Source organism: Pseudochaenichthys georgianus, chromosome 20, assembly GCF_902827115.2.
Source record: "Pseudochaenichthys georgianus chromosome 20, fPseGeo1.2, whole genome shotgun sequence".
Lineage (NCBI taxonomy): Eukaryota > Metazoa > Chordata > Actinopteri > Perciformes > Channichthyidae > Pseudochaenichthys > Pseudochaenichthys georgianus.
In genome coordinates this window covers 4,810,231-4,828,232 of record NC_047522.1, presented here as the reverse complement: position 1 = coordinate 4,828,232, position 18,002 = coordinate 4,810,231, and the positions used below count along the sequence as shown (strand labels likewise).

Below are 18,002 nucleotides of genomic sequence, written 5' to 3'. Positions count from 1 at the left end.
ACAAACAATTGCCTCAAACGTGATCACACACACCGTCACGTTGTCCGCAAGCCGAGCATGGATAGCGAGTAGAGAGAAAAACGAGATGCAGCATTGCAGTGTCTCTCTGGCCGGAGACTGATGGGCCGGGGAACTCATTGCTTTAGGGGGAGAGGGGTGGAGGACTACACAGAGGAATAGTCACCACACATACACACCAGTCGAAATGCATCCTGCAAACACAAATGGCCTGTCAGCATCAATACCAGCCCCAGTGTGTCACATTCATGTGAAAGGTTAAATGGAAACAAATGGTTGATTTGACCGGGCACTGGAGCTCGGCGGGGGACAGAGCTGCGGGCCATCCCAGGACAGAGGTGACCACGGCAGGAAGAAGGCATCAATGTGTGACACTGAGTAGAAAAAGTAGTTTTCACAAAAAGTTTACTGTGAAATAACATTACCCTCTCAGAGTGTGAGAAGCACCTTGAGAAGTAACTGATGCTAACGACTAAAGAAACTAATACTTTAACAAAGGAATCAATGTGATGGCAGCCAAACTGGTTCAGCAGTTCAGCTCCCTGGTTATTCAGTGTTTTTTACTTTTTCAACCCCCCCGGAATAATGAAGTTGTCAACGGACCTTCATCCTTTGCTACCGTCATAATTACAATGGCTGCAAGAGATGCAATTATCAACATTTGAATTGATGATAAAACATTTCTAGTTCCTCTAGCCAAACATCTTGTGACATTAAGTACTTTTACTCTTGAGCCAAAGGGTACTTTAGGTTCAACAATGAGATGGTATTCATTTGATTCATAGCAAATGAGTTTAGAGATAGTGTGAATAACTAAAGCTTATAAACCAAAAAACAAGTAGCTCTACTGGCATAACATTGAGGCACACATGTGTAGAGGGGGCTGAGTTGAAATGTAGTTCTTTATTTACCTCCTAATTTCAGTTATTAGTGCACTTACATGTTGAGCATCAGAAAAACTGCATGTGTGTGTAATGATACAAATGAATTGCTTAGTCCAGGCCCCACAGAAGAGGTCAATCTGCCACTAAATGTTCATAAAGAAACCACAACTGATGCTATCACCGCTATCACCACTACTATTATAAATACATCTTCCCATACACCAACCTCTCCCACTGCTTCTGTCAATAACACGGCAAATACTTTGTCTTCAGCAACCACAGTTGTCATTATAAATGATATCATAAATTAATCACAGCAGGATTATCAGCTCCTGCAGTAACTATGGTTTCAAATCTACTAATTCAATACTCCTCCGTGATAAGGCGGCCTGGCTGTGCAGAGGGTGAAAGACTTGTGCTCAAGGAATTGCAATAATGAAATCAGCCCTGTAGTTGAACCTTTCGCCTCTGCAGAAACAGGAACACGCTGCCATTTCCTGTGTGCTGGCTCATTCCTCATCCCATTTTTAAATACAAACTATTCCTCCAGCAGAACAACCAGATTCAATCCAAACTCAAAACGTTGTTATTGACGTCTTTGATGAGTTAATTACGCATTTACATAAAGGTCAAGGCGACAGCTGACGTGATTCACTCGACAGTACAGTATGGGGTCTATTTTTCCTCCCTTCCCCGACACACACCTCCTGTAAGCCTGCATGCTGGAGTTTATTTTCACATGTCACGTCATCAGAAATGTTCCCCTAATAGATGCTGTGAGTGTCCAATGTGGCAGGTTGGGAAAGGTGTCGCACGCAGGGATGAGTGGCGCTAATGAAAACGCCCCTGTTGACGTGCAATCAGCTAACCACTACTGTTAACATGATAATCTGTCAATGAACATACACAACAGCACTGTTTTGGCTCTTTCAAAACTAAAGGAATTGACCCACTTGGGCTACTCCGAGTGGGCCGGAGTAACATTGACTTTACAGGCCCAGCAGAGATTGTGATTTTTTGGAAGGGGACTTCAGAGAAAGAATGCGATAAGAATAAACAACTCACCACCCACGGACATCCAAAGGGAGACAAACATAGAAACCATACCTGGGAGGAGAAAAAAGGGAAGAGATTACTATGCAGAACAAAGAAACACAACAAATCTGAAGCATGGAGCAAGGATGCAGAAGCAGCATCGATTCTAATCCAGAGTGATAAATCATTATACACCAGCTGTGCATTTGCACTGTGAGAAAAACAATCAAAATTCACAGGAAGTTCATTCATTTCCTACAGAGCCGAGGGACTAGAACGGCTAGAAGCCTGTCAACCAAGACGTTTGAACAACAATTCTGCCTGGATGGATGGGCGTTTGGTAACGACCAATCAGATCTTTCTCCAGTTCATACAACTTATTTGGAGACTAAACGAAAACAGCTGCTTTTATAACCTCTCTAATATCCATTTAATGTAGACTTTCAACGGAAAAGGTTAGCAAATTATATTTTGCACAGCTTTGAAGTGGTTTATATTTAAACTGAAAAGAAAAAACTATTGGATATCAAGTGCCAAATCCAATATGTTGAAGCCTCGAGTAAAATCATGTTGTAATGGGGACTTGGATGTTTACGTGTTGACTTTGAACATGTCTAAAACTAAACTAAAACTGGCCACAATGGTCACAAGACATTAACAGCATTATTATGCAGCCATGCCTCCACACACTTACATTAGAAATGGTAATGGCAATAATTCTATGTCCTCCTGATTTTTATTTGCATATTTTTGTCCCTCCGAGGGGCTTGGATAATCCCATTAATATAAATGGTGAATGGTTTGTGAGCAGGAATCATTGTAGTTAAAGGTGACTCATGTTATGAGCACACTGCAGTTTTCTGCTGATCATATGGTGATGAATCATCACTTGAGTTCACAGCATGTAATAAATACTGATTAGTATATTGGGTAATACTCGGTCTTAAACACAGGCAGGGCTGAGACACTAGCAACAGGGAGAGTTCAAGTCAGATAATCAATACACTGGGATTACTTACAGTGGACATGGGCCATTTTCACCATATGTAAGAGTGACTATGAGGAATTTTAGAAACATGAATAAAATACGTCTGAGGAAAAGGTGGGATGGACATAAGAAAAACATGAATAGAAATAAACTGGCAGTGCCCTTTTAATCTGTGAGACAGGATCTTACTTTTACTCTAAAAAGGTGTGTTGGCAGCTTTCCAGAGCAGTGCTTTGTTGCCTTGCCATATTAGATTAATCGAATAAGGAAAATAAAAGGTTGAGCCGTGTCGTCTGACTGTGATAAAAGCAGAGGGGAGTCCAGGCCGGGGGGCGGGGACACACATCTACTGCTGCGAGCTAACATTTTCATAAACACACTTCAATGTTCAAGGTAAACCTCTGGGAAACTTCTCAGAGTCTAAACTAAATCCAATCCATTCAGTCAGACATGATACACATATGTGTAGCTTCAGTGACTCATGAGTTTCCTGCAGTATAAAGAAATGCAGTAATCTCTACAAGCATTGCATTATTTAAATGGAAACTGGGTTTTCCTACTTTGTAAATCTTCAAACTATATGGTCTAATAAATAAATGCAGTCTTTTATGTGGTCAAAAAACTAAAAAGGCTTTGGTATGGCAAGTTCAAAGACTATCTGCCTTTGAAAATCCATACCGATCAGAATAAAGTTGCCTTGAATTCTAAGACGTTGTAGGCATGAGAATCTAGAAAGTCTCCCGAGAGAACCTTTAAACTTCTTTAAATTTAACACACTCCCAACAAAACACAATATATCAAAGACTGGTGTTGAAGTATGCAAAGGCCCTTTGTCTCTCCCCTCCATGATGACTTATCGCGGTGCAGTCTGATTTGCTGAGCTGCATCGATGTGAGGTGGGAAGTAAAGAGAAAAATGTGAGAAGTTTCTCCAAAGTAGTGCTGTGCCTCGGAGGAATCCTCCTTGTGTCCTTGAGAGACATTGTGTAGTGTGACTTAAAGACTTTTTATTCCTGCCCCCCGCCCTCTCTTTGCCTCCCACATCCCCAGGTTGCCGGAGGGGGTCTCTCCGCTCCGATTGGTTTTTATTGGCAGTGGTTCAGTCGAGGAGGATGCCGGCGTGGCTCTCGATGTGGTGCTTGATAAAGATGGATCAGCACATAACATTAGGCAAAGCAGTTCTCTTTCCCATCTCATTACAAAGACAACACTCAAAGCGAACAGAAACATCCTCCAGTGTCACAGAGACTCATGTTGGGCTTTACATCTCTTAGCTGTGTTTTATAGAAGGCTTATAGTCAGGTTGCGTGCATTTATAAAGCACAGTCACGAGTCACGACACTACTGAGTTCCCTAATAAATGTTTTGCAGGACTTTTGCATGTGGCTCATATTCACGTGTCTTCTTTTCTAAGCAAGTGAAGCAGAGTAATATCTGTCATAATGAATAAACAAGAGCTACTGGAAATGGTTTGCATGCCATGTTAAGTGACAGAGAAACTGTCAAACCCTTTGTGAAAACAATTTGAGATGAGCTGCAGTGTTTGAGTCTGACCTTATAGGCTCAAGAAACATAGCTATATTTAAACAGTTGTCTATGTTTTCCTATGTCTACTACTTTATTAAAAACGAGTTAATTGAATTGACAGATATGGCAATTCAAATGTAGCTTAAACTCACCCAATCACATCACTGTAACTACAGACAAAAGCTGAAATGCCACTTAGCTTACTGCCTCTCAAACTAGCTTCATTAGCAGGACTCAAGCTGTTCTTTACTGCTACTTCCCCATTTAGTTAAGTCGAGTACCTAACCAAATCAGCATAATGTTAGCTAAAAAGAAAACAGATTTAATTTGTAACATTTTGTTTTACTTACAACTAAAAAGATAAATGATTAAGTTTAGTTTTAGTTGAGCTATAAAGCCATCTCACCAGCTAGCTTTAGCTTCCACATGAATCAGCACCTTTGCTTTAGCTATGTAGCATCAGTTAGCTGCTTTGATGTGATAGCAGGTCAATTATGGCATTTAGCATTTGTTAAAAACAGACAAAAGGTCAGCGTGACTCAATATGGACCTAATGTGTAGCCACTTGGCCAGGCAGCATGGTGATAGGCCTAATGCCAGTCAGTTTGTTCTCCTCTAGATTGGAGCTGTCTGACTTGAACTGACATTTGTGAAGAAAGAAAGGAAGGGGCAGGTGAGAGACAAATAGCATGACATTTTATCCATCTGTGAGATGTGGCGGAAGCAGCGAGGACTGCGAGGGCGTCTGACATTTGATGATGGCGTGGGAGGAGAGGGAGTCAGGTTTAAATTGTGTTACTGCACTGCGATTGATGTAGAGACGTCCCCCACCCACTAAGAGGGAGACATGAAGAGAAAGAAGGGGAGATTTTAACACCCACGACAAATTGATGTTAGGCTACGCACCATCAGTCAAATCCCCATGAAAGGAGGACAGGAAGTTGTCTATTTTGATTGCACACATCCCAGGCGCCTTCTTGTTACGAGGAATTTGCATTGCCACCTATGTTTTTCTGCCTATTGACAATTAGATTTAAGAGTTTCAAAGTATTCAACTCAAGCTATTTTGATATCATCAACTTGCCTAAAAGGGGAGATAAGAAGCCTGCAGTTTTCCTGTCAGTGTGTGCTGCTGAGGCGCAGGCCGTCAATAGAGAGGCTGAGCGAGCCAGCGCGCAGAATAGCATCCGCCTCCCACAGAGGGAACGCACATATTCTGGTGCAACAGCTCCAATCAACAGCTATTTAAAGACTGCAGAGCGTGGGTTCAAGTCTGAAACTAGATAGCGGAAAAACATTTGATTCTTTTTGCATCCCAAAACTTCTTCTCTTTGTAGTTAAAGAGGAAGCCAATGTGTGATTATCAGCCACAGGTGTAAATAGAAGTGTATTATGCATCAGGGGAGGTGTATTGATATACTGTTAAGAAAAGAAGTGTGCACTGTACAGCGGAAAAGCTGATCATTAGCATTAATTAAGACTAATCTCATTCCCAGGAAGTTGAAGTGCATCTGTGACCATGGCAACCCGCTCCCGAATGGTGAGTGGCGGTGAGGCTCGTTGTCTCTGCACTTCCTCCGGCAGTCATTGTGATTTGTGGAGCAATTACCACGCAGCTAGAGGAGAAGCAGCACTTCAGCGAGACAAGTCGCTGTCCCGCCTAATGCGTGACATCCTGCCGCTGTCTGCTACCACGGGCTCTCACTCAGGGGCCAGCACCTGAGTCTGGAGGGGGAGGAAACCACATGTTATGTGTGAGTTGAAGATGGAAATGGGGTCGAAAAGTTTGCTTTGGGTACGGGATGTCTGAAAGCTGAAATATAAAGTCAAGCAGAGAGTGTGTTGGTTTACTAACTGGGATTAAAAATAGCTCTGCAGCTCAGTGAACGGTGCCCTGAAACAAGAGCTAAATCACAGAGGCAGTGTTTGGGAAATCTCACAAGAGAAGATATCCTCCCAACACCAAAACAAGCTTTATTTGCCTTTTTTCATAAATGCGTCTCCCTGACATAATCGTAATGATGTCTTATCTGCCTTTGACTGTACATAAACAAAAGTGTACAGAGCTAGTGGCTCAGTCAGTAGGGGCTTGGACTGGGAGCCGTAGGGTCGCCGGTTCAAGTCCCTGACCAGACCTAAATATGGAGTGTGGACTGCTACTTGGAGAAGTCCCAGTTCACCTCCTGCCCTGCCGTGGTGCCCTTGAGCAAGGCACCGGACACCCCCATCCCAACCTCACTCCCATTGCTCCCCGGGCGCTGTACAATAGCTGCCCACTTCTCCTAGTACTAGACTCCTGGTACTAGGATGGGTTAAATGCAGAGGCAAAATGTCACTGTGTGTGCTCTGCATGTGTGACCATTAAAGAGGGTTTCATCCCTCCCATTCTTCTTCTTCTTCTTCTGTTTTATGGGCACGGCGGTGCTTTGAGCTACATCCGTTTGCTAACATGCTCAAAATGACAAAGCTAACATGCTAATGGAAGAGCAAGTATTGGTATAGTTTAAAATTGTCGATTAGTACTCAACAATACAACCTGCATCTAAGGCCAACAAGGATGTCATACAGTTTGCAGATATTTGGTCAAATTTGAAAATATTGCCCGAAAGATAGCGTTAAATGAAAGTGTTAAGTGTTTACAAAAGTGATTGCAATTCATCCTAAGTGCCTAAAGGAAGTTTTAGGGCAATCCATCCAACAGTTGTCAAGACATTTACCTAAAAAAACAAAAGCGTAAACTTTGTGTTAAAATGATTTATCCTGTAGACCATAATTCATGCAACTTGTACAAAAGTTCCAGCCTGGACCAACATGGTCACCACAGAGCTATGTGTAGCTAAAGAGCCAGTCTGCAGCAACTACAGTGCACAGTCTAATTAAAAACTAACTCATACAGTCACAGATAAATATGTTGTGCCAAGATCAATTTGAAGGTGTACCGATTGTAAAGAATAATGGATTTTAGTGTTACACCCCACACAGTAAATAATGAAAGAGTCTCTTGTTCAGGTCAAAAGTGAGGTTTGTGTGTACTCTACTGACTTCAGTACACTAGTGTATAGTACAAGCTCCATGGACATTTTAAAAAGAGATCACTGGAGCAATGCACTTTTTAATGCTTGCTGGATATTTCAGGCATTGCTTTTACATGCTGTATAATCTGGATTTGCTCAGTGACAGCACATGCAATGTTAGCAGAAAAGTCACTGTGGATCAGGGGAAAACATATCTAGTGTATTACAGTATGTATCATGGCTACCAGCTGGCCCGGACTGAGCCACAGGGAGTGTTATTTGTTGTCAAAGACAGCATCATGAGGCTTTAACAGCCTTGGGCTAAGCTGCTTTCCAGTCATGTATGAAGAATGGCATCAGGCTGTCTGCTGAGTCCCCTTAGGTACTAAAACTAAATGTTCATAGCTGAGCCTTTACCAGCACAGGACCTGTTTATCTAATGTACTGGATCAGAAAGTGGGTTAACAGAAACACTGCAGGACAATGTGAAAAGCTCAGTGTGGATTAATACTGCCATCTTGTGGTCAAGGAGGAGATGTAAATTGAGGACGTAAATAACCAGCATAACAATTGAATTGAAAGCTACATACAGACAGTAAGTAAATGTTTTGGAGATAATACGAATCTTATATCTTCACTTAAAATAATACATTGAATGCAGGACTATTACAGTGTATTTATGGACCGTTATTATTTGTTTTGTCTCGGAAAGTAAGGCTCACAGTTATCAAAGAGTATTTTAAGTGTCAAGAGAGAAATCCGCATATAGATCAAAAACGGTCACAAAGCTCGTACACTAAAGCAATTATAACCATACACTTTCCTTTGATAACCAGTAAGCCTTACTAGCGAGACACTGTTCATCGTTTTATAATAATAATAATAATAATAATAATAATACCTGACGTATGTGGCGGAAACTTGGGTCGGTAAAAGTTAGTACGAGTTCATAGAACGGAGAAAAACAGTATAACAAAAACTCACCCAAGTGCTGGCTAACTATTAACTCACGTGCAGGTGTACGCTCTGCTTCCTTTAGGATATCTCCTCATTCTCGTTGACTTCAGGGTCACGAAAAAAAAAGTTCGTTTATACATTTCTTATATATCTAGCATCCATGATGTGTTAATTGTTTGCATGTAACGTTAGTTTATCTAGCATCCAGCGGCAATAGTGAACTGCTGTCAACGAGGCCTGCAGCAGACGACATGTCGGACGCATGGCGGCTTGTTTGTCAAAGCGTATTAATATTAAACGTGAAACAAACTGCACGCCATTTGCTCCGCAGCAGGAATACATGCGCCAGGTGTAAAGTAGATCGCATTGATGATGAGATGAGATGTCTTGCTTGATAGTTAGCTTAGATAAGTTAAAACGTTTAAATGTCACTGAAAATGTGCACTTGGATGTTGACAGGTTACCATAAACAATACAGCATACCCTATAAAATAAAGGAAATAGGCTGAATTGTTATTATAAAACTGTTCTGAATCTACAGCCACCACTAAAATCAATAACATTCCTAACATTAAATAGGTCAAGCTCCTTACTTTTGATTATCATTTTATCACACACCCAAACTAAATAGATCCAATAAATAACTAAGAAATCCTATCTCCCTTACACTTTGCTCAAACTACACTGTGTTTGTTATGGTGTGTCTTCTCCAGGATGTCTTCTAACGTGATCAAAGTAGCTTTAAAGTGCAAGTTGTTTATGTTGGGAATGATTGACTCCGCGAGTGTATGCTTTATTAATTTTTCATCAATAGGGAAGTTTCACATATATTTCCCCAAAGCAAGTCAGATCCAAAGGGGTGGTTGAAGCTCCCTTTTATGCAATTCATCAGTGTTTCAGTTTGGCCTGAAACGGGTCTGTTACTGGTTCACCATTAAAACCATCAAAGTAATATATTAAATGTATGAATATCATATAGGCTGCAGTCGGCACATGAAACCAAACGATGTTATTGTATCATATTTTTGATGTATTTATCCCATCTTTCTCTTCATTTTGATTTTTAAAAGTAATGACATTTAGTGTTGTTTCTCAAGCAACTATGTGTTTATATCGTGTTTTCAATAGCAAAACAAGTCTTAGGTCGTTATGGCTTAAAGTAACAGCAGTAGCAACAACTTATTAGCTTTTGTACTATACGTGTTTTACAGTTATATTTCATTGAGTGTAGGAGATTTGTGACTTATAGACGGATTTCTCTCTCGACACTTACTCATCATCTTTGATAGTTAGTCAGCCTCCTAGTTAGTGTCATACTTACCGTTTTATCTTCAAATGCAGCCGGACTATCGTATTTGTTTTGGTTGTACACCATTGTTCAGACTAAAGTTATTTTTAAAAGTTCCTATGAACACTTATCATCGCTGCCTATCAGAAAAACATTTTTTTAACTAAATTCTCTGTTGTAACGTTTTTTCCCAGCATGCTCTGCGGGACAGGATTTGTTGTACATTTGACCATTTCAAGCTTATCTACTCAAATATGTATGTTGTATTGGCATGGATATGTACTCATAATTTATATTCGTTTGTGGACCGTCGTTTTAATAATTCTCCACCGTGTCTGAGAGACACATATCCAGGCTGATGTTTAAGTACACTCACAACGTCATTCCCAATTTCTCGGTTGGTCCGACGGCAGTGAGATTTCAATTGATTACTACAGTGAGTTATAGAACCTCTACGTTCCTTCTCTCCCCTCCCTCACCGCCGGCATTGACTAGCCTTTTGACTGTTTCAGCTTCGAGTTTTAATAACATATGTATAGCACATCCTTACAGAGAGCACTAGTAACAATGTTGAGCAGTACAGCATTTGTCTCAGGTAAAAGTTAAACTACATGGTTTTAAAATGTACTCAGATTAGAGTAAAAAAAAAAAACAGTTTACACAATCGCCAGTAGCACGGTATTAGGGCATATGACAGTTTATCACAATATCTATAAAGTAGAGTGTAACATATAAGTAGTGTTAAGTGTTGCAATGTAGCATAATTGGTATCAAACAGCAGACATCTATAAAATAATGTCAGATTATCTTTAAAGACTACCTGAAACTGAAGAATAGCAGCTGTTGACAGAATAAACACAACATCCTGTGACCTGATGAACACTTTCAGAATTTGTAATGGATATATTTAGACATGAAACATTATTCTTATCTCGCAAGATAAAGAATGTATCAAATGAATCCGACACATCACATGAGGAAAGTTATGATGTTTATTAGAAATAACAACCGGATTGGAATCATACAAAAGCAGGACTGAATGCTTGGCTGAATGACTGTTTAAAACTCCAGATCTATGTGATTGACAGGGTGACCCAACACACACACCCCCATCAAACCCCTTTTCTTTCCCAAAAGATTACCAACTTAATCCTCAAGCCAATAAACAAATGGATGCAGACAAATAATAAACCTAAATCTATGCATGTAGCTGTGTAATATGTGTGTCCATCATATTTTACATCAGTCCAAGTTTGTATTCCACCATCATGTGTGGCTCGCCCATCATTTCACTCTGGGTTGGATCTGCAGGGGAACAGAATGCAAACACAGGTTAAATATATTATTCAGAAAGTTGAGTGAATTGCTGTGTAAAGATGAAGGGCTGAGGTTCTCACCGTTGAGGATGTCCTCAAAGCCAATGGACTCATCATTTCCTCGCAGCGTATCTAGAGCCAGGTTTGAACTCTGTAAGAACGGCAGACGCTGGATCTGGAAGGGGGGGGGGGGGGGGAGTCAGACAACAAGAGTTATGAAGGAAGAAGACTTAAAAGAAAAAGCAATGTACAGGGACAGGCGAAAGAAAGAAAATTGACAGTTGGGAGTATGCTGTGTGTGTGTGTGTGTGTGTGTGTGTGTGTGTGTGTGTGTGTGTGTGTGTGTGTTACCTGTCTAGCGGCTCTGTACTCCATCTGTAGTTTAAGTGGAGCATGCAGACCCTGGATGTTTCTGAGAGAAGAGAAGTTCATCTTGTCCTGGTTCAGCATGAACTGCACACCACAGAAAGACAAACATCTTCAGTACTTTGGGACAACAAGGACATTTTCACACATTTCACACTTTTTCTTACTGCTACTGATTTGCCTGTAACAAGACATTCTAACTCAAAACGGTTTTGTAGTTAAAACACCAGAAAGAAAATATACTGTGCCGAGTTTTCTAAAGATTACTCACATTTTTCTCGGACAGCTCCAGCGGGTGACTTGGAAGGAGCTCATTCTTTACGCTGGTAAATCTGTGTAGCAACAAAAAGAAACGTGACCAGGTCGAATACATTATCATGTAAATGTACTGTGGTTTAAAGAGGTGCTGCTATTATAAACTTTGACCAAAAAAGAAACAAATTAGTTCAACCTCCTCTTACATGGGAAAGTTGTCGGACACATAACTGTGTGATGGCAGGATGTAATAGATAATAACAGGTACAAACGACCCAATATTGATTATGTTATAGTTGCGACTAGCAATTTCATAAATGGACAATATTATTGAGTTAATTATAATATTCGGATAAGCGGTAGAAGATGGATGGACAATAATATTTACAACAAAACAAATTGAAAAGGGCAATCGTGTTTGGACATGTCAATTAAGTGGCAAACATACAACTAAAACCGGCATTTTTTAACTGTCGCACTGTTTGTGCAAACAATGTAGAATACGGTTCATATATATAGCATTAGATTACACACCAGTAATATTATTTGTGGCCATGTCTCACCCACTACGCAGAGAGTCCTGCACACCATAAGCTCCCTGTGGACACAAGCCTGCCACAGGTACGCTGTCTTTCAGCTGAGAGCGGAGTCCTCGTGTATTCTGTAACAATAAAATATTCACATTCACAACTAATATCTAATAAGAATAGCTAAGTTACAAACAACAAAAGCTAACATCATCCTTAGCTAAGTTAGGGAGCCTCGTAGTTAGCTAAGAGCTAACTAGCATTAGCTCGAGTGACTAATCAAATTCACAACGTAAATTGACTTCAGAGGATTCAAAGACAGAAACAAAGATGTGGGCAGGTGGAATAAATATGCGCATAAATATAGAAAACAATTACATTACAGTAAATATGCTAACGATAGAATAAGTCATGTTACATGAAATAACACTATAGCCATACCATTGTGATTCCGTTTCTTCCACTTTCTGTTGGATGCACTTGAATATCCGGTTGAGTCCCGTTTACATTACGACACATCCGGTTCAAGACGATGCTGTGTACCTTTCACTTGTAAAAATGCCCCGTTGTCTGTTAAATTCGCGCACAGTATGCGTAGTAGGTTTTATTTTAATATTTGTGTAATGTTTGACAGGTCGACCATACCTAAATACTACAACAAACGTCAACATCTTGCATGGATATCTTTATAAACATTCCATGAGACATTGTAGACGTATGGGGGTATAGCTCAGTGGTAGAGCATTTGACTGCAGATCAAGAGGTCCCCGGTTCAAATCCGGATGCCCCCTCTTTTGCAGCATTTGAGTTTATATTTCAAATCAATTGAAAGAGAAAGATAGACAAACACTAACATCATTGCAATCGTTCCATCACATGATTTTCATTTTAAACATTTCCTCTTCATACACTCCTAACACTCATAGCTGGGTCTCAGAGTAATTGACCAGTGCTCGTCACTTGATGATACTTGATGACATCTAGTAAATATCATAATGTTATTAGAAAAAACAAAAATAAATCCAATAAAAATGTCTACAGGCGCCACAAGGAGGGATCACCCTTTCCTCGAAATGACTCGAAAATACTTTTTGATAAATTATAATAGTGTCTCTCTTAGCAACTCATTTGACTTACATGCCAATTATTGAAGCCATCTTTGTGAATTTGAACAGTACACCATGTTTTCTTTTTTGAAGACTCATTTTACATACATGGAAAGTCAGGGACACATGCTGATGCCTTTACTCAAAGTTATATATTTGGCCAACAGGCAACATCCAAATGAGACCCTAGAGTCCAGTGATTATCAGAGACATGAATGAATTCTGTGGATGCAGCCATATGTCTCGAGCTAATATCAGTTTGATCCTTTTCAATGACACAGAGATTCAATAATAGATTGTTGATTGCGGGTAACAGGAGTTAATCTCATTAAAACCCTTTTAATGACTAATAATTATTTGAATATAATCACTTAACCGCTGTAATAGCACAAATCAACATAAACTCATCACATTGATCATATTTTTCTAAAGTGATTATTGCATCGATAATAACTTGATTGCATGAATAATATGTCTCTCGGAAATTATAATTACACTGGTTTGTGTCCCTTGTTTTAGATACAGTAGTGTTGCTCCTGATATAGAGATTATTTTAGAACATTTTTAAATATGAATAGTTAAATCATCACATAAGCACTGTGATGGTTTTAACATAAATTACTTTATTCTGTTTAATCTAACCGTCTTCAGCAGCCACAGCAGCAAGCTCGTGTTGATCTAACCTGGGTGGATATGAATATGAATCTGTAAGACGAACAGGAGGGCAAGAGAAAAATAAATAAAAGGGAGAAGAAGGGAAGAAAAACAGATCAATGGCAAACTGTAGGAAACAAAGCCATGTTCATCAATAGGTTTTCTATTACAGTATGTGAGATTTACACTATAAATTAAGCATTGGTAGTCCTTACTTAACTTTAACAGCAGATGGCGGTACAGCATACCATAACATGATTTCCAATGTGACAAAGATTATATTCCCCTTTCCCCCCTTTAGTTTACCTCTTCGGCTTTGCAATTCCTGGATTCCTGAACTTGCTTACTACATTTGTTTTTATTGTTCAAAGACAGCTTAATAATTCTGTTAGACAAAACTTCAGACTACTACAGATACACACAAAAAACATATTTACCTTTGCTTGGCTCAGAGGAGTCACTGCAGGCCAAACCTTTCCAATCCTGCATGTAACTGGCAGGCAAGAATATATATATATATTATTTTACAAATAATGAAATAATTTCAAATGACAAGCAGTCTTTCCAACCGAGAGCATCAGAATGTCACAAACGTTTGTTTGACAGTGGAGCAGAGGATCTTACTCCTCAAAGTTGAGAGTGTTGGTCCAGGCCAGCAGCTCATCCAGCTCCCACTCCAGTATCTCAGCATTTCCCTTCTCCTTAATGGTTGACATCACTTCCTGTGCTGAATTCTCCACCAGTATCGCCATGTGTCGATGCACCGGGTGAGTCTGCAGACGACCCTGGTTATACCTGTATGTAAGTCAAAAGGACATACATGTAATCACACCTTCGAGTTGTATTCCCTAATGTTTTTTATTAGACTCTCACATCTTTAAATATATCAAAACATTTGTTTTTTGTTAATGAAAGGGTTTTCAAAAGTCAATAGCAATCTGTCTTTAAGTAAAACTGATGTTCAGCTTTGTGACTGGAATTTGGTAATAATACACAATCGAGGCTAGCCTTAACAGTTATCCTGTCATGACAAATTGAGGCCAGAGGGGCTGTTGCACAAACCAAATGCCTTGCTTTCGAAAAATACATAAAACTCACATGTGCTTCAGCCATTCTATTTTCCTCTTCTTCCGCCACATGTCTACATCCTGTTGCCGCTGCAACCTGGAGTGGTGAAAGTCCATTTCCTTGTTAGCGCCGATCTCTTCGGGCTCACTCATGGACGCCACCTATCAGATAGGAAAGGAAACATAAAAACACTGACAACAGCTTTTAGTGGTTAACAGTTGATCTCAAATCTGACCAGGTTTGTTTAGTTTTTTCATGACTGTTAGCCACAAAGTGAAAATATCACCTCTCATCTCAGTGTTTCCCCTAGGATGGAGTCATACAGTAGCAGCGCTGCTAAGGCAAAATGTGAGCGCGGAGCGCGTGGAATTTTTCAGTGTGTGCGCTCGCGAAGTGCACCCAGCCAATATGTTTCTACAGTATGTGTCTGCCAGCACAAGAAAGGCTCTCTCTACAGGTGTATTTTGCTAAATCACCTTTATTGAACATACAGTAACACAAATACTACACATCCACATAACAAACAATCAAAATAAAATGTATGCAATTTAATTATTTGGGGAGGTGAGGTGGAAGATTTTTTTTTTTTTTAAATGTTGAAGTTAAATGCATCAATCTGGTGCACTTTGAGCACAAAATGAATTTATGGATACAGCTCTCAACACTCATATGAAAGGGAGCTGTATTCTTTTCAATAATCCAAAAATCTTTAGAATATGATCAAAACCAATAACAAATCATTTAAACTTGTTTATTCGTATCTTATGTTACCTAGTTAGTATTCTTTCTTTTTATTTATGCATATTTTACTAATCACTCCCCTTTTAAACTTTTTTTTTCTATAGTACACATTGGAATGATTTCTTACTTTATTTTTTACTATATTAAATAGATAAAGGTGTGCTCTCTCTAGCTCTCTCGCTCGCTCACAGAGGCTGTGTGCTCCTCCGTGGCGATGACGCAAGTGCCACGTGTTATTATTTTTAATGTATAAAACAAAGAAGAAGAAAAAGAAAAAAAATTAAAATTTATTTTTTAATTTTTTTGTGGTACCTGGCTGGCGCCCCGTAGCAGCGTTACAGTGCTGCTGAATGTATACAGGGGAAACACTGCATCTGTAGTGCATACTTTTCTTTGCAGATAAATAACAGGCAGAACTGATAACTTTCTCTGACACGCTCTTCACCTTGCTACAGAAGAGCCTCCAGCTGTTGTTCTCCAATCGCCGGTACCATCCTGATCGGTCCTCCTGCTTAAGAGGCTGGCGTTGTTTATTCTGTTGAGCTGCAGGCTTCTTCAGGTCTGGCTGGGTGTAGTCCTTCGGGCTGCTGGCACACATATCAGTAATGGGTCGATGGGTGTAGATCTTGTAATAGATGTTGGGTGGAAAGGTAATCTTGAGGAAAAAGGATTAGCAAAATGTAATTAGGTATGTCTGATTAGCACATTTACTTAGCTGTTAGGGGAATTAGCGCTAATTCATTATGTTGCTCCTACCCCTCCAAGTCGAAATCTGATGAACACGCCAGCGGCAGCATCCAGCAACTCTGCCTGCCACAGGAAAATTAAATCTCACTATTTATTGTATTTCTTCTTTTCATTTTATAGGGAGTATCATTTCTGTTACCTCTCGAGGATTGACAGATTTTAGGATCTTCTTGGGATCGCGCTGGTTGCACTCATTGATAAGACATTTGACATACTTGAACACCTCTATGCACTACAGTTTGGAAAAGAGAAACAGTTTAAGTTAATGTCTGTTGACTTTTATGTTTGCATGTACTACAGTGTGAACGCTCACCACATGTCTTCTCCAGGCCTTCTGGATTACTGTGGCTGCTACCTGCTGCAGGGTCTCCTGTCGGGGCTCCTGGGGACCCTTGTCCTGAGAGCTGGAGGCATATTGAGAAATGTAAAGAGAGAAAAGGATGAGAAGATGGGTAGAGGTCAGGTGCAACAAAATGAAACTATGAATAATATTTCTAGTAAGGTGCCTTGTTTTTATTCAAGTATTATATGCAAGCACAGTCCGAATCATTATCTGCTTCTTTACACTTTGGCTTAATTTAGGGAAATAGTATACCTCTTGTTCTACAACCTGTATTAACAATTAGTTTGTCATTATTTCACAGAAAAATATTTTACATACAAAAAATTGATATATAATGTAATTAAATGTTGCCTATACAACTGTTGTAGCCCTATTTTAACTTTGTTTCTGATTTTGAAAGCAGAACATTTGATATATAAATAAATATGTGTTGGGTGATACATACATGAATTATTTAAACATGTCAAAGAGTATCCTATGCTAGCTACCATTTCAAAACAAAACACAGGCTACACATCGTGTTTGATACATTATTTGATAATGCCAGATTTAACAGCGTGAATAAAACGTTGTTAATTAGCATTCACGTTCAATATATACAAAAAGCACATATTCTTACCTCATAACTTCCTCTGTACTTACATGAATGTCTAAAGTTAAAAAGCTAACTAGCTAGTTTAAGCTAAATGCTAACGCGAGTTGAGAGATCATTTCATTAGGCTACCTAGCAACAAGTGGCTAAAGCTGCCGGAACTACTTTCAAAACAAAAGGGTTCGTTGACAAAAACGTAGGTCACTTTGTGATATCAATAAAAATGCTGCCTGAAACGACCAAAATGTATGCTTTTATTTTGAAGACAGAATCCCATGCCATATTTGCAGTGTTCTGGCAAAATAAAGACTGGTGCTTCATATTTTCAGTTGATTAAATGTTATAGGGTCACCAACTTGTCACCAATGAACATGCTGAACCCAATGAATCAAATACAAATCCAGTTACATCCAAAAATGTGGCAGTTTCACACGACATTTAAATCAAAAGAAGAAGAAAAACCAGTGTGAAACTCTCTGTATTTATGAGCGGCTGGATATGCGAATATACATTTGTGTTGCTCACAGAGATAACCCATCTGATATGTGTGCTTCCCAAACAAAGTGTGCTCATAATT

At 39.6% G+C, this 18,002-nt stretch overlaps 2 protein-coding genes and 1 non-coding gene across 3 annotated transcripts; 1 reads left to right on the top strand and 2 right to left on the bottom strand.

The window, feature by feature from the left end:
* Window positions 1–10,688: 10,688 nt before the first annotated feature.
* On the bottom strand, window positions 10,689–12,724 carry pomp (proteasome maturation protein). Its single transcript, XM_034108733.2, has 6 exons — window positions 12,616–12,724; window positions 12,211–12,308; window positions 11,664–11,724; window positions 11,378–11,479; window positions 11,108–11,201; window positions 10,689–11,015 (listed from the first exon to the last, which is right to left on the bottom strand). The coding sequence occupies exons 1-6, from the start codon at window positions 12,691–12,693 to the stop codon at window positions 10,948–10,950; spliced, it is 501 nt and encodes a 166-aa protein (XP_033964624.1). The 5' UTR covers window positions 12,694–12,724; the 3' UTR covers window positions 10,689–10,947.
* A 169-nt stretch (window positions 12,725–12,893) lies between these two features.
* trnac-gca (transfer RNA cysteine (anticodon GCA)) lies at window positions 12,894–12,965 on the top strand. Its single transcript has one exon. It is a non-coding gene; the product is annotated as a tRNA-Cys (tRNA).
* A 459-nt stretch (window positions 12,966–13,424) lies between these two features.
* On the bottom strand, window positions 13,425–17,666 carry c20h11orf65 (chromosome 20 C11orf65 homolog). Its single transcript, XM_034108944.2, has 9 exons — window positions 17,453–17,666; window positions 16,804–16,894; window positions 16,630–16,722; window positions 16,500–16,553; window positions 16,189–16,398; window positions 15,033–15,163; window positions 14,559–14,729; window positions 14,372–14,427; window positions 13,425–13,985 (listed from the first exon to the last, which is right to left on the bottom strand). The coding sequence occupies exons 1-9, from the start codon at window positions 17,455–17,457 to the stop codon at window positions 13,918–13,920; spliced, it is 879 nt and encodes a 292-aa protein (XP_033964835.1). The 5' UTR covers window positions 17,458–17,666; the 3' UTR covers window positions 13,425–13,917.
* Window positions 17,667–18,002: the final 336 nt, after the last annotated feature.

Coding starts and splice junctions, on each gene's coding strand:
- pomp (XM_034108733.2), bottom strand. CDS start 12,693: ATGTGTCGTAATGTAAACGGGACTCAACCGGATATTCAAGTGCATCCA. Junction 12,309..12,615: donor GAAGAAACGGAATCACAATG/GTATGGCTATAG, acceptor TTATTGTTACAG/AATACACGAGGACTCCGCTC. Junction 11,480..11,663: donor TGGAGCTGTCCGAGAAAAAT/GTGAGTAATCTT, acceptor TGTGGTGTGCAG/TTCATGCTGAACCAGGACAA.
- c20h11orf65 (XM_034108944.2), bottom strand. Junction 14,730..15,032: donor ATAGAATGGCTGAAGCACAT/GTGAGTTTTATG, acceptor ACTTACATACAG/GTATAACCAGGGTCGTCTGC. Junction 14,428..14,558: donor AACACTCTCAACTTTGAGGA/GTAAGATCCTCT, acceptor CTTGCCTGCCAG/TTACATGCAGGATTGGAAAG.